This window comes from Cephus cinctus, unplaced genomic scaffold (genome assembly GCF_000341935.2).
Source record: "Cephus cinctus unplaced genomic scaffold, Ccin1 Ccin1_scaffold0575, whole genome shotgun sequence".
NCBI classification, from domain to species: domain Eukaryota; kingdom Metazoa; phylum Arthropoda; class Insecta; order Hymenoptera; family Cephidae; genus Cephus; species Cephus cinctus.
The window spans coordinates 1-16,327 of NW_014333224.1; the positions used below are offsets into that span (position 1 = coordinate 1).

General features: G+C 38.8%; 4 protein-coding genes across 7 annotated transcripts in view; 2 read left to right on the top strand and 2 right to left on the bottom strand.

The window, feature by feature from the left end:
* Positions 1–1,568: 1,568 nt before the first annotated feature.
* On the top strand, positions 1,569–5,059 carry LOC107268634 (uncharacterized protein KIAA1841 homolog). 3 transcript variants are annotated; one of them, XM_015741620.2, is made up of 7 exons: positions 1,569–2,649; positions 2,748–3,128; positions 3,207–3,473; positions 3,557–3,851; positions 3,919–4,147; positions 4,219–4,695; positions 4,821–5,059. In XM_015741620.2, the coding sequence occupies exons 1-7, from the start codon at positions 1,616–1,618 to the stop codon at positions 4,937–4,939; spliced, it is 2,802 nt and encodes a 933-aa protein (XP_015597106.1). In that variant the 5' UTR covers positions 1,569–1,615; the 3' UTR covers positions 4,940–5,059. The 3 variants fall into 3 exon arrangements, with proteins under 3 accessions (XP_015597106.1, XP_015597107.1, XP_015597108.1); XM_015741621.2 differs by having other exon boundaries at positions 4,261–4,695; XM_015741622.2 differs by having other exon boundaries at positions 4,267–4,695.
* A 263-nt stretch (positions 5,060–5,322) lies between these two features.
* On the bottom strand, positions 5,323–8,147 carry LOC107268635 (serine/threonine-protein phosphatase 4 catalytic subunit). The gene is made up of 6 exons (XM_015741623.2): positions 8,016–8,147; positions 7,377–7,553; positions 7,137–7,289; positions 6,813–7,064; positions 6,488–6,726; positions 5,323–6,391 (listed from the first exon to the last, which is right to left on the bottom strand). The coding sequence occupies exons 2-6, from the start codon at positions 7,524–7,526 to the stop codon at positions 6,262–6,264; spliced, it is 924 nt and encodes a 307-aa protein (XP_015597109.1). The 5' UTR covers positions 7,527–7,553; positions 8,016–8,147; the 3' UTR covers positions 5,323–6,261.
* Positions 8,148–8,876: 729 nt separating this feature from the next.
* LOC107268630 (flotillin-2) overlaps positions 8,877–16,327 on the top strand; it is a 105,990-nt gene continuing 98,539 nt past the window's right edge. Inside the window, exon 1 of one of the 2 annotated variants that reach the window (XM_015741609.2) lies at positions 8,877–9,204. In XM_015741609.2, the coding sequence (XP_015597095.1) occupies positions 9,156–9,204 (49 nt within the window). In that variant the 5' untranslated portion in view covers positions 8,877–9,155. The remainder of the gene's footprint in view (positions 9,205–16,327) is intronic. The other variant, XM_015741607.2, reaches the window with a different exon arrangement.
* LOC107268623 (glucose dehydrogenase [FAD, quinone]) lies at positions 12,224–16,300 on the bottom strand. The gene is made up of 4 exons (XM_025085890.1): positions 15,887–16,300; positions 15,069–15,137; positions 14,585–14,983; positions 12,224–14,521 (listed from the first exon to the last, which is right to left on the bottom strand). Exons 1-4 carry the CDS (start codon positions 16,128–16,130, stop codon positions 13,182–13,184), a joined length of 2,052 nt encoding a protein of 683 aa, XP_024941658.1. The 5' UTR covers positions 16,131–16,300; the 3' UTR covers positions 12,224–13,181.

A 16,327-nucleotide genomic window follows, 5' to 3' on the forward strand; every position in this document is an offset into this window, starting at 1 on the left:
GCACTTCACATTTGCAATTTACGATGCCGTACAGATTTCTGCAGTCACGACAATTGAAGGGTTCATCGAGTTGCTTGAGCGATTTGAAAATGGAGGAGGGATTAATAAAAATCGGGATAGAATAGTCAATTGGGAAGCACGAACATATCCTCAGACAACAAACCCAACAAACTCTAACATAAAACCGACCAGGGATATGTCGCAAAGTACCGCAGATTTTAGAAAGAGACAATATACTACACCGCGTGGTGTAACGCGATCATTCCCAGATAGAAGAGATGAAAAAACAGTACCAAAAATTAGAGCCACAGAAGTAGAAGAACATGATCCAGGATCCGAAGACGAACAACCGAAGGAAGCTAATCTCAACCAGGAAAACTAAAAGTGAGTTGCACGAATTTAGAAAAGCAAAAGGCACGTTCCTGCAACTCAATACAGCAACTAACCAAGAAAAGTGACCAAGTAGAGACGATCCAATACAATGTACAAATAGCATCGATCTTCGATGACCCGCGAGAACTCCTGGTGGATTATAACGAAATACAGCCGCGACAGCGCAGTAATAACAGATGTCCCGAGATTATAATAGAAATAGAGGGCATTCCAGTAAGAACCCTGTTAGATACAGGAAGTCAAGTCACCGCTATCTCTGACGAGTTTTACCAACAGAATATAGGTAAATTCCAGACATGCCCAACCTTACCAGTGGTTGGGAAATGCTTAATAGTTGCGACAGGAGCAAAGCCCACGAAATTAAGGAAACAAATACAAACAAACATAAAATGCCAGGACATCGACCTTACCGCTACCGTCCTAATAATTCCGAATTTGGTCTCGGCATGTATCCTAGGAATAGACGTGCTCAGGCGGATTAAGGCGAATATTAACCTAGAGCATAATGAGATATCTTTAAAAAAACAACGAGACACAAGTTACTATCGAACTCGATTGGGAAAGCAAGGAAACAGAAAACCAATACACATCGGAAGAAAGGGTGGCAGCTATGAAATCAAAAGAAATAGAAGAGATCGTTCTCACGGACTCGGAAATAGATCAAAAACTTGAAGAGTGTAACACCCTCAGCCAAGATGACAGAAGAAAACTCAAAGAAGTCATTATGGCGCACCGAAGAGTTTTTGACAAATGCCCTGGGCGAATTGAAGTATACGAACACAAACTAAACGTTAAGAGCGAAGATCCATTCATACAACGCACATATCCGATCCCAGCAGCCTTTCGAGAACGCGCCGACAGAGAAATTGAAAAGATTTTGGAAAATGACATCATACAGAGGTCAAACAGCCGATATATAAATTCACTGGTAACTGTAGTTAAGAAAGACGGATCAGTCAGGCTCTGTCTAGATGCGAGGCAATTAAATAAGATTCTAGTTAAGGATTATGAATCACCCCAGAATGTAGAAACATTGTTCCAACAATGCCAAAGGGTCGGCGTGATGTCAAGTTTAGATCAAAAAAATAGTAATACGCATTCAGTTTCATTTAAATCAATGGAATTAGAAAAAGGATATGATGATTATTCGAAAACAAATAATTTAAAACACACTTCCAACCAGAAAAGAAGGTATTTAGAAATTCTCATTAAAGAATTAGTTATGAAAGCTCAAGAGATTAAAAATATTAAATGTTCAGGCTCCTTGACTCTACGAGATTTAAGCCAAGAGGCTCCGACTTCACTTTCGGGACCGAATTCAAAACGCGGAACGCCTGATTCTGCATTTCCCATGAGTCCAAAATGTGACACGCAATCAGCAACTTCATCTGGAATGTACTTGAGGAAGTTACCGGAAAGACTGCAGAAGATGCAGAATGAAAAATGTCCGGAACTGACGGTACAAATGTTTTTCGAATTTATGCGAACTGCTTATCAGGTGAACGACAGCTTCGAGGAATTGGCGACGACTCTCACAGCCAACAGCGAGATCGATTGGAACAAATTGGCCAAAAGCGATTTGAACTCGCAAATAGAGGCCGGCGACGCGACGCCCTTGAGTCCCATAAACCAAACGGCATCGGGAAACGAAGGTGCGGACAGAAGAATTGAAACGGAAGTGTGTCCTGAGATTTGCAAGCCGCCAGTACATGAAAATAAATTACAAGATCCTTCGTTACTCGCCTCTCATACCAGAGTACGACGTGTAAATGCAAGAAAAGAGCATATTCAAAAACCAGGAAGCACTGCAGTCACTTTCGCTCAGTCGTTATTGGCAGTTGCACAAGGAGACACTTCAGATACTCCGCATGACGGGCAAAAGTTGGTAGCAAGGAAAGATGATAAAGATAAAGATCAAGAGAGTCGCGAGCGTTCTCAAGAAGCTACAGGCACAGAGCTCACGACGAAGAAAGGAAAGACAGCAATGGCCGTATCCGTGTCCGACAGTAAGGAGCATTTATTGGCGAAAATAATGAAGAAGAAGCTGAGTGACATCCTGCACGAGGGTCTTTTAGATTCCGTATTACCGTATATGCTACCAAAGACTGTCGTTTCTCAGCCAATCATTAAAAAATCCATGGTGAACGTGGAAGTAAAGAAAACTGCTTCTTCCGGTGTAATCCTCGAGAGCAAGACGGCCTCCGTACCCTTTAGTAAAGATAAAGAGAAAAATAAGCATTTAAAAAGATCTTTTGAGTAAGTATATACAGTCTTTGTGCCCAGGAGGTGAATTTATCGGATAGTACAAAGTACCATAATGCACGTGAATTTCCTGTTTTATTTTTGTTCAATAGAAACGAAGTGGAAATTCATGTCTGCGACGAGGCCAAAAGCATAAAGAAAGACTTCCGGTGTCCTCAGAAATTGCTGGTCCAGAAGATGTGTTATTTCGCCGATGTGACCGCCGGTCAAAAGTTGGAGGAGATGGACATTTCCGTTCATTGTGACATCGTGATCTTTGATTGGCTTATGCGCTGGGTCAAAAAGGATATTATTAAAAAATCAGAGTGGCCGATTTTGGAAGCCAGTAACGTCATTCCAATAATGGTGTCTGCCTCGTTTTTACAAATGGAACCGCTCCTGGAGAACTGTCTTATATTCTGTCACGACAATATGACTGAAGTATTGAAAACCTCTGCAATCTTAACTTGTCTAAATGATAATCTTCTTACTAGGTGCGCCGGAGTTTACCTCAAATATCAGATTCTTTTACTACCTGGACAGAATGAGCGAAGTCATTTATTACTTTGCAGATTAGCTTCTTTATTCAGTAATGTCGAAGTAGAAGCGATAAAGGATAAGAAGGATAAGATCCAGAGTCGATTATTTTGCAAATTAATTATATCACTAGTGGATTCGAGTCCGGATAACAAAAGAGGCCATTACAGCTCCTTGTCGACACTTATAAAATGCGGCAAATGTGGTGAAACCGTTATTAAATCAGCTTCAGATTCTGTACCTTGTGTCCCAAGTGCAATGAGTATCGACAGCAAAGGGGAACTTCACAGCATGCACACAAGGTATTATCAGAATCTATTATATCTATGATCCATTGTACTTTCGACAGAATACATTTTTTTTATAGAGTTATATAAATTCACAGGGACTCGACGTGGACGTTAAACGACTATATCGTCTCTCTGCGAGGAGAATTGCGTTCTTGGCGGAAAGTCTACTGGCGATTATGGGCAGACTGTCATTTTTTGTTGTGTCGTCAGTGCGGGACTTATTTTCCAATTCATCAGTTCGATTGGTGCTGCTACCATCCGGAAGTTCCACAATTCTTTGTCAATGAGCAACAGAGATCAACGCCGTTTCCGCTTGGAAGATATCCCTGCTGCAGTCAACGAGCATATAGATTCGAGACATTGCCCAACAAAGAAGGATGTAGATTCCGGGTAAGTAATTATAGTTGGACATTTTTTAAAGACTCGCCTGATTAATAACTTTGGATTGATCACCTAGGAACACGTACCGGTAGTCTCAACCGATAAGGAAGTTAGCATTATGAGCATCTTCGCTGGATATAGAGATGTTATTTCATTGGAGCCTCCTCAATTGTTTTTCCCAGAAAAAATAACACGATTGGTAGCGAGAGATCCTTCTCTTCAGCCGGGTAAATTGGCTTGCAAGGAGCCCATGTGGTGGGATGGGATAGAACTGGTACCGTCCAGACCTAGGCTGGGGCTATTGGGTAAGTAAATGAAAACAACTTTATACAACGTTGCCTTTCCAGTCGGTGGATGAACTCTCTCTTGACTTTAGGGAGAATTTGGGGAGGATCTGGAGTCAAGCAGCCTTCTCAAGTTTCAGATTCCTTGAAACCATCGCGAAAGTCGCGCCCGTTAAATTCTCAGGTGGCAGATGCTTCTTTGCCAAATTCTTCTCTTGCTGGTAGCGAAGAAGACGACGGAGTAACAGCATGCGGCGATAGTAGCGCCGATGAGGAATCTTATAACAGCGAAGAATCTCGTGCATGGTCGCCTTTCAAACAATATACAAAGTTCAAACGAAAAGCCAGATATTATGCCGGGAATAAAAGAAGCGATAGCGTAAGATCCTGGAGTGCCAATTTAACAGTTCGGTACAACCAGGACAATCAGAGGGACTTTGAAGAGAGGGCTTCGGCGCAGATGATATCGTTGCTCACGAAGAGGACCTCCATCGAATGTGGACTGCTGCCAAAGATAAATTCGCACGGCAAGCATCACGTCAATTCGTGGAATTATGCACAGCCACTCGGTATTGTATTAATGGAAATATATTACATTACAATTATGAAATATTGTATAACGCTACTGATCGAGTATCATTTGTACTCTGTCTCTTCGCACATTACAGCGTACTAATGCATCACTCTTCTACAGGTGGGACGTACGTCAAGTTGGAAGCTGAGTTCCGAGAGCAGTTGGTTCAGTCGTACAAATTTAGAAATTCATCTCAAACCAAGTGGTCAGGGCGTGTCAAATCATCGAAAATATTCTAACGTACTTGATGAGTCCAATGGTCTGAATACTATTCGACGCGTACCTCGATGTTGATTAATGGCTAAGCACATGCTCACTGAATGACTTCTTTAACAGAAATGCACAGTTCGAAACTGTCTACTTGATGAGTGCAATTGTCTGAATACTATTCGACGCGTACCTCGATATTGATTAATGGCTAAGCACATGCTCACTGAATGACTTCTTTAACAGAAATGCACAGTTCGAAACTGTCATTGTGAAAATTGTCTTTATTGTATAACTGTTACATATCAATAATTGAAAATACGAACACTGTACTTGGCGAAAAACTGTGTCTATTGGATTTTAGGATAGTAAGCGACTATGAGAATCAGTGTGATTGATACACGGTAAAGAGCAATCTTTGGAAATATAATGATTTATTAAGCGATTCGTAGAATATACAGCTAGCAAGCGACAAAGATCAAAGTGGACGTCGACCGATCCTAAGTGCGTTCATGAGATCTTAGCTGCAAAATCTTTTCCTTTCTTGCATACTAATTAGATGATTGGTCGTTAATTGATAATATTCGATTTGGTATATTCGTGCTAGATGTTCTAAAATCGATGATCAATAGAAGTTTTGCTACGCAGTCAATGATGATTGCGTCACTTGCAAGTTTCAAATAGAAAGGTAAAAGATTCTGTAAACATTGCGTTATACTTACATGGAAATCTATTATGTATGAAATAAACAAAAAAAAAAAATAAGACAGAATTTGATCTTTCAATAAAATATAACCTGGTTTTCCTACTCAAATGCCTTCGTACAAACACATTGTAATGGTATTGAAGTTGAATTTACAATACGTCAATTTCTTAGGTACAAATTATCATTAGGATATTCGTTATTTCAATAATTCACTATATCAATAATGCGTCTTACATATTAGTGAATCCCAGCACAAGTTATTTTAGTATGGCTAAGTACCATCTTTTTGCGTTCAAATATATTTCAAAAATGGAACATACCATGCACTATCTATTAAGTTGATGTGGGACTTCATGACTGGGACGGCAAATTTCTTTACTTTTAATATACCGCTTATTGAAGATGCAATAAAATGATTTTCATCGATATTATAGAGGAATGAGTAGATATTAATTCGGTTACGAAATAATTTACATTCTTTCCATCGAAAGCTAGTGGCCGTATAAAACGATATGAAACAATGAGATTGTGCAGTAATCGTAAGATGATACTCTCCAGTACCTGGAGTCTTCAGCGGATTTCATGAAAGCTTTCAGTTACGTGTCGAGGAGTTGAGTGTCAAATTTAACAGAACCCGATTATTTAGTCTTACAGAAAGTAATCCGCTTGTGGCTTTTTACTGGGGATACCTCTACTTTCCTGAGGCGCTGCTTCGAATATCGTAAAGTCCCTTTGCAGATGTTCATTTAGTTCTAATATGGCTGCTACGTTACCGCACCTGGAGGGAGTGGAATCAAAATATTTCATTTTAATTGAGTCTAAAATTCAAATGTGCAATTAAACCAGTTAACTATAATCATTTACAAAGCTATACCTGTAACAGTAATTGGGGGCCGACCAAACCGTCAGTACAGTTTCATTGAAATGCCACTTGTAACCTTCCATAACCAATTGATGTGCTCTACATATCATATCGATGTCATTTGCAGAATTAAATTGTGCTACAACATCACTACCAAATAAGTACCCAGCACCCCTGGGTGACACGCCCCATCCTTGGGTGTCTTCTGGGTCAGACCACAATAAATCGCACATTGGGCCGTCGTGAGGTACCTATTGAATTATTACAATTTGTCAGTTATTCTATATTAACATAAGTATCTTCATAATCAAGGGAAACCTTTTGTAATCAAACTCACTTCTTGTTTCCTGTCGAGAGTCCTAATTTGGTCCAACGTTTGGATGCTGGGCGAGAGTCCTCCATGAACGCAAAAGATTTTTCCATCGACAATGGCCGATAGTGATAAGTAATCAAAGATCTCAGTGCAATAGCGCCAAACCGTGATACTACCATATTTGCGTAGACATTCATCATAGAAACCGTAAACTTGTGTGATTTGTCGTGATTCGTGATTCCCTCGTATTAGGGTAATTCTGTCAGGGTAACGAACCTGTAAATTGCGATAGGTTTACATGTTTGTTATTTCTTGACTCATATTGACAAATTTATAGAGTTTAATTACCTTAAGCGCAAGAAGAAGGAGGAAAGTCTCAACGCTATAAAATCCTCTATCAACGAAATCTCCCATGAATAAATAATTCGTCTCTGGGACGTCACCACCAACTTTAAATAACTCTTTCAGATCATAAAACTGACCATGAATGTCTCCACATACCTAGTTCAATGTGAGATATTAAAATTTTATATTTTCATCCTAAAATAACATTAATGCAAGAAAACATATTATTGTAAAGTAACTCACTGTAACAGGAGAATCAACCCGCTGGACATTACTCTCTTCGATAAGAATCTCACGAGCCTTTGCACAAAGGGCTTTTACTTCTGCTTCCTTAATAATTTCACATTTCTTTAATTGTTCGATCTGCCGATCCAAATCACTGGAATCGGACATGACAGCAGCTATACCTTTTAGCTTGGACTAAAATAATAATAATAGATATCAGTCAGCTTCATCGTGCAGCATAATAACATCAGTTTTCAGCTTTCAAACAATCTAAGATTAAGGGATTTAGAACAAGCTTGTGACGGTAGATCAGATATGACATAATATTAAGAAGTTTCATTATTGAAAAATTAATGATACAAATGTATATATACCCATTACTTCTTTTGAACAGTTTCCATAATTTTGAAATTTACACTAGAAGAGCAAAATGCGCTCATTATATTCAGAGTAATAATTATATACAAGGGTGAGACCGAGCAAGATTAGAAATTAAAGAAATTACTTTATTAAATAGTAATTTGGATAGTTGATAGCCTCTGAGCAGTAACTCGTCAGATAGAAAAATGTATAATATTATAGAAAAAGTTCTACGCAAATAAGCAATTGAGGGCTACGTGAATATTCTTAACATACAAAGATTGTAATTTATCATACCAGTTAAAAAGAATACGTTTTAAAGGGCCCGAAAAACACTTCGTTACACTAAAATTAGGTGTTTAGAACGCACGTCGCTACAAGCTTCTGCCGGTCGCCATTAACATCCGACATATTTGGAGCATCGCATCGCGCGCGTCTTTTGCCGCGGTTAAATTCAAATTGATCTCTTCACAATCCAGTTTCTCCAATATTTTTTTTGTAATTATAAAGATAATAGTAATGTAGTGACTGCTAATGGCAAGTAAAGGATTTGGTCAATTTCGCCAAGTGGTAAATATCTTTTTTATCAATTTTCATTCTGTGAGGTCATTCAAGTCGTGAAATAAATAGGGAAGCCACTTTTATGAGAATTTCTGGCGAGTGCTCGGCACAGTAGACATGAAAAGTATATCGGAATAAAGGGCTTAGTATTTTAGAAATTGCTAATGTGCCATATATTTTATGCCACTTATTGAATACATAGGGCTTTCTTTACACTTGGATATAGTATAATATCTCCTGAGTGATAGAATCCTCATATATCATTAAATTAAAATAGTATAGAAGACTTGATAGTTATTTCAAACTATTATAATACGTGATGCCAGTGAATGCCACCTGCATTGAGTTATGCGAGATCAGTGCACCTTGAATCAACAATAATATGTTAGTAAGCATATTGAATTCACAGGAATCCATACTACGATTAACAATTCAAATACAGTAATAATTTTCCAAATTACGTTTAGACTTCTAAAAGTTAAGGTTTTATGTCATAATCATTTAAATTTGTGTCATAACTCCAATTAAAAAAACTTGGCATTTTTCAATACAAAGTTATAAGTATATTATCAAGGTTTCACGTTGGGAAAACTGTTGACTAGTGTTGTCATGATTTTGCAAGCGCAAAGCATTTCGGGTAGCATCCGAAGCTCCATAGTTCGGCGCCTCTTGAAGGCTTGGAGTTACATTCGTCTGGCTGTGCGGCTGTCATCATCGTTCGTCGACGGGTGTTTCCAGGTTAACAGTGTCGTCGCCGTCCCATTTCCGACCGGAAAGAAACATCTATAATCAGTGTATTGTGAAGGTACCATTTCTGTGGTGTGCTGCGTCGTTGCTTTCCGGTTCCCTTGGAATTACACGAAATTTTAATCGGAGATGGGAAACTTCCACACTTGCGGCCCGAACGAAGCGCTCGTCGTATCAGGTAGGAAAGCATATTTCATTTTTCCTTTACTTTATTCATTTCATAATAATACTGTGCATGGAATAATTTATGCAATTAAACAATCATTTTCAGTAGTTAATTATCTTAAAATAATTAAGTTGGAATGATGTCATTTGTCAAGGTTACACGCCAATTTATACCGGCTTTTTTTACGTAACGGAAGTAATCCAAAGCGTATGGCCGGTTGCTGTTTTAACACATTTTTTTCCTTGTTTGAATTTAGGCTAATATCAATAAAAAAAAAATACATAATCTAACTGTTTTTCTATATCAAGAGCATATACTTTTTATTAGATTCAATACTATATTTTTCTTTTTAAGATTGAGTGACAATTGATAATATATTACATTTTAAGGCTTCAGTGGCATGTATGACCAAAAATCAACAACTATTTGTCATATAGTATATGAATTGTTTATTGAATTGATAGTCATATTTTTTGTATAATTGCTGTTAGATCTATTTCGATATGAATTACATTAGATTTCCCCAAACGATATTCAATGGATTTAGTATACTGTTTTTCCTATATTAATTTTTTTTGTGCATTTTTAATACTTCCTATATGATCATAATTGTATTTTTAGGAGCAGTCTGTATCGCCACATAGTGAATAATATGTCAGATACTCAGTTGTCAAGCTATCGTAGTATTGAAAGTTGAAAATTATGTTCATTCATTATTTTTTATACACATAGAATATACTTTTTATCAGATATAATATGAATAGACTATTAACCATAATGAACTAGTCTGAAAACATGTTTCTCATATATTTTAGTTTGCTTATGTATAATTTTGGCATGTTTTAGAACATTTGAAATTAGATGTTTATGATCTGATATGGAGAAATACTAGTTGAATTTAATATTGCTGTAAGGAAAAATCTTCATATTTTATATTTCGTTATATTAGTAATCGTTTTGAAGATTGTTTTTTTCTACTTTTTATTGCAATTTTGTTGTTAAATTATCTAAAGCATGGTATATGTTTGGTTATCACATGTTTCAGATATGAATTTTGTAGTAACTTATCAGGATTTGCATGATACATTTGGTGAAGCAACAGTAAAGTTTAATTTAAGAATTGTTGCATAAGAGGTGTATTTATTTACATAACTTCCATCAAACACTTGCATTTGGCTTCAACACATTTTAAAAACGATAAAATCATATGAGTGAAAAGGCTTATACATAATTTGACATGCAGTTATCTTAAATTAAAATGTTCATATCTTTAATTTGATAACCCTTTTTTTAATAAATTTTTCCAGAATATATTTATATTTTTCGATTTTTTTCATTTGTATGACTTGCGTAATATTTGATCTTTACGAACATATACTTTGTAGCTTCGAGAAAAAAGTGATAATTTGAAGTACAATCAGAGGTTTTGTTCTTGATACTGCCAGTTTAGTATAGTAAAGAGCATGTTCTATTTGATATGATCAGTAACAACTTTGGTAGTAATAGCTCAGATGAGTTAGGTATAAATATTTTTCAAATATTACGTAAGTTCACACATTGCTCCTTCATTCCATTATATATCATAATTTCCTACAGTCATTATTTTAAAATAATTAGTAAACCTTCCACCTTATTTAATATCTATCATTGTGTATAAAAAAGAAGTTGGTAAGTTACACTTTTAGTACTCGATATAATTTGACAACATCATTAGATACGCATCATATTTAGTAGATGATTACAAGGGACATGAAAAATATTTGCATATATCATCAATGGAGGAGCAACTAAGTTAACAGATTTTCACATTATTACCTCTTCTAATTTTTGGATATTTACTATTTATTGTGCGGGAAAATCCTGTATTCTATCTTATCGTCTTGCACTATTCAAGGGCAGTTAAGGCGGTACGATTGTTTTCTATAATATAAAGTTTGTTCGCGAATAAACAGTATAACGTCATTTTCAAAAATATATGCTACACAGAAAATCGATTGAGCCATAGACAATCATTTTTTAATTTTCATACTAAAGTATCTAACCTCTTTGTATTTGCATGTTACGTTATTGACACAGCGTCAATCTCAGAAACGAGACGGTCAATATTTTTGAAACTTTGCACGCACGAAAGATTGTGCACCAGCCAAAAGATATTATATTCTAGAACGGTTAGTTGGATTTTTTTTTGATAGCCTCCTTCATGAACCGTATTCGTAGTACGACCTTATACGTATACGAATGACAAGGAACTCGTGTGAGTTCTCAATACAACTTCAGCTAGGCTGTTACTGCGACGGAATTACTATGTCGTTAGGAACGCGGGCGTTATTCATTGTCAGACATGACGCCCAACTGGCGTCGTCAGTTATTTATTCGGGTTACTCTCACGCATCATTCATAGGTCGTAAAGTTAATGAGAGTAATGTACGAATGATCGTTATATAACATTTTTTTTTAATCAGCACTAAGAATTTACACTCTTTCGGTTATCAGTATCTTTTTCATATCACTCTGTACAGAGAATTATACCTACTGACAATGAGCTAAATGCGGTTTTTATAGAGACTGCATTAAAATGATTTCTTATGGCATGCAGTATTAATTAAAAAAAAAATTGTATTGGTATCATAATATATACCTACCTAATATAAAGTGCCTCTAAACTTAGCTTACGGTGATAATAGTTGAGCTAAATTTGATCGAAGGATGATAATTTGTTTCAAGGACATCCTTGGTTAAAAACAATCTTTTAACGAATTCTATGTGAAGTGTGGGAATCTCCAAATTTCGGCCGAGCGTGGTAGATAACATTAGATTGGTTGGCGTCTCTTTTTAATCTTCGAAGGTCACTGATTACATGACACGTGTTCTGGTTCTAAAAAAAGTAAGAGTCATCACGAAGTGGGGCGAGAGTTGGATTGAGAAGATATTTTTGGAATGTGGGTCTATTCAAACGTAATTATTGAGCCAGCTGGTTAGTGTGAAAGAAAAAAAAATGGGAAAAAGAAAAGGAAGAAATAAGACAAGAAAGTGATGTTCAAATTTTTTATTCACGCATTGTAACTTTTTGGTTTTGTCGATTTGCCTTGATAATGTTTTTCCTCTTACGTCCACGTGAATCTGAAAAAATGTGTGCGGCGATGAGTCACTTGCGGACAATATAGGGTTGTGCATAGGATGCATGTGTACGTTAGTAGGCCACCCTTGAGTCTTTCTCGCTCTTTGAGAGTCGCGGCGGGGGCAGAAAGTGCTATGGTATCCATTGTTCCGGTTCCCTCGGGGGATCCCGTAGCCAGATAGACCACGTAAAATGAATACCGAGGGTATCCTCACGTTTCCACTCGTGACGAAGGCAGGGCGGCTAAATACGTATACAGTACGTAATATAGAGAGATCAATCGATATTTCACCCCCTTTATGAAAAATGTCTATTGCTTCGGGAGCAAGACTTGTTTCATTTTATGATTTAAAAAATTTAAGGGTCGCGATTATTAATTCTTAGAGTAAGAGAGAAACCACATTTAGGCTGATTCGAGGACTCCCCTTGTGCGGACACAACAGCTGGGGAAACAACCCTTCGGGGTTGACACCCTTCGACTGCTCGGTTTTGTGACGTCATTTTGTGTTACTTCTGCGGAACTTGCTGTGCTCAATCCTTTCGAAGGATTAGAAGATCTGAGATTCTTTTTTTTTTTAATGAATTTATTACACACTTGGAAAACGTAACTGGTGCAAGCTCTGTACAAAATAAATGTAAAATGGTTTGTATGGTTAAATTATTACGTAAATTAAATTGAGAAAATTAACGGCGAGGCTTTTTTGTGCAATTTTATGGCATGCACGACGATTACATTTTGATATTCATAACGATAACTCATGATACGCATATTTACATTGCTATACGAATGAGGAAAGGTAAAAAGCCAAAACGATCGTGTAGAAAATGTTTAAACAATTAATTAGATTAGTCCTTTTTCCGAGGATGCGATTTATCTCGCTCTTGTTTTGATTGCATCAGATGGTCCATTTTGTGATTTCTTTTTCGCCGCGCCATCCCACGTTTCCTTAACGAGATCAGCTGCTTTTTCGCCGATCATGTAGATGGCAGCATTGATATGTCCAGTCGGCATGGTAGGCATGATCGAGGCATCGGCAACCCGTAGCCTCTCTATTCCGTAAACTCTTAGACTGGGGTCGACGACAGCGTCGGGATCGGTTTCGGGTCCCATTTTGGCAGTTCCGATTTCATGGTTCATCATGGACGGCAAATGCTTTATTGCGCAACGCCAGTAATCGTCGGAGCCAAATTCCAGCTGTTGGCATCCGGGAATCTTGATGTCGTGAATTCGGGTGCCGTAGGCCTGGAAGGGTTCGGTAAGGGATACGTTAATCGCGTGCTTGACACCCTCGAGAAGAATCTCAAGGTCCGCAGGATGCGTAAAGAAGTTGGGCTGCATGATGGGCCAGTGAAACGGGTCCTTGGACTTGAGGGTGAGACGCCCGACGCTTCTGGGATTCTGGACGATTGGCCAAATGGACCAGGCGTCTTGATTCTCAATGGGCTTGTAGACGGTGTTGTACAGTTCATCCGTAATTCCAAGAGCTCGCCTGAGCGTGACGCCATTGTCGGAATGCAGGGATCCGGATGCGAAGAGCAGCTCCACGTCCGGTCTAGGATCCGGGGCGTATTTCGTTCTCACGAAGGCCAGCGCCTCGGCGCCACCTGGTATCGACGCCGGGCCGTTCCTCTCGAAGATGTACTCGAGCAGGACGCTCGGATTGGCTATCCTGCTTTGTAGCAAGCTCACGCTCTGGTTGACCATGAAGGTCAGACCCAGGAACCCAATGTGCTCGTACATGTTGTAGCCAACTTTGGCGTCCTTGATCACCTCTATTCCCAGCTGGCTCAAGTGATCCTGCGGACCGATTCCCGAGAGCATCAGCAGCTTGGCCGTGTCTATGGTTCCAGCCGACAGGATCACCTCCTTCGAAGATCGCACCTTGTACCACTTCCTGTCCTTCACGTACTTGACGCCGTAGGCTCGGTTCGCCTTGTCTATCAGTACTTGCGTAACACGCGCCCCCGTCACGATGTCCAAGTTCGGCCTCTTCTCGCTGAGATACGCCTTCGCCGCGCTGCACCTGCTACCTCGGTCCATGTTTGCTTGGATATACGAGAAGCCTATCTGCTCCTGCCCGTTGTAATCCAATATCTTGTGGCCCAGCCTTTTTCCGGCTTTTAAAAACGCTTTCGACAACTCCGAATGATACGGCACGTATTCCACGCACAGATTTCCATCCCGACCGTGATAATTGGTGTCGTTTATGCCTGAAATTAAAGAATCATTTTCGAATCTCAAATGACAAATCACTCGTGCAACTGTCTAATCACCTGGGACATTGAATCTTTCGCTCTTTTTGAAATACGGCAAAACTTCCTCGTAGGACCAGCCGGTATTTCCGAGCTCGGCCCAGTGCTCGTAGTCCAGCCTATTGCCCCGGGTGTGGATCATGTAATTGAGGGTGCTGGTGCCACCTAGGGACTTTCCCCTAGGCCACGAACACTGTCGGTTATTCATCCCTAGACACGCGTTCTTCTGAGGCTCCACTTTGTATCCCCAGTTGTAGTCGGTCAGCTGGAAGTAGCTTACCAGGACCGGGATCTGGTTCAGGACTCCCTCGGGACTTCCTGCTTCCAATAGGAGGACCTTCCATTTTTTATTTTCCGAAAGACGATTCGCCAGCACGGATCCTCCCGAGCCTGCTCCGACCACGATGAAGTCGTACTTTGCTGCGTTTGGATCGAATAGCGTTATCAGCTCGTCATTTGCGTCTCTGTAGCTTCTTATCAGATTCAAAAATGTCTGCGCTCTTACTGGCTGGATGATCGTCATGGCTAGTATTCCCAGTATCGGCAGGAGTCTTACAGTCTTTGCCATTTTTTACTGTAAATGGAAAAATTTTCAAGTTATCTCATAGATTACTTAAGATTCATAAAGAAATTTCTTTTTCACATTCATTTTACGTAATCATTTATATCAGGTCTTGCGCCGATCACTTCGACCCGTTACGCACACGTTACGCTATGTCAGTGCTCCCATTATCTTGGTCTTTCGATATCTTCTGGATTTTCTTTTTTTCTCTTGCGCCGCAATGCACCGGGTTACTGCATCTACGTTACGGCTTATACATATACATATATACATATATATATACATTGCGCAATATGTCGATTGATATAAAAATTTCTCCTTACATCTACGCGTATTCACTTTCACTGCACTTCATTCATAAGGTTAACCCAGTCCTTGCCATCCATATTGATGATTAATAGTTAATTACGCCCGAGAATTTCGATACTTCTTGAGATTACGAAATACGATTACACTTATGCCTGTTTATCGATAAGAGTAAAGATAATTATATGAAATGTATAGAGACAATTGGAATTTGAGTATTTGAGAATTTGAGCTTTACTTATGACAGATTGTGCGATACAAAATTGAAATTAATACTTGACTCCTGTTTTTCTTTTTTATTTTTACACATCAATTTTCAAATTCAATATATACATTTTACTCGGTAGAATGATGTGGGATAAGTATGAGTAAATTTGTGGTTCACGGAGTCGTTTGGCATGTTCAGCTAATCAAGTTTATCAAGGGCAACTAATAATAGCGTCTTGTAGACTTACTGATCTTCTTTTGTGACTTTCTGCGCGCCTTCCAAGGATGGCGAGTTTTCGCAATTTTACAGGCGAAGCTGCTGGAACCGCGAAGGTAATGCGCTCCGCGCGCCTGACGGGCGCTGACTGTTACTCGCTGCTCTCGAGAAGTTAACTCGAGAAATGACGCTTTCACGAGATATTCACGTAATGGCTTCTCTGTTATTCTCATACCTGACACGCGGGCTGGACACTTCTTCTTCGTCCGTGTCATTACCCGGTCTGACTGATCGGTTGTGTTATTACAATTTTCACAAGTCCCCGATACACAAGTGCCTTTACGATACACTTCGGTATTCACCTTAGGATTTACTTATATTCTCTCGCCACTGTGCCGAAGGACTCTTTAGTTTTTATTGTGATTCAAATTCGTATTTTTTTTTTTTTTTTTTTTTTTTTTTTTTTTTTTTT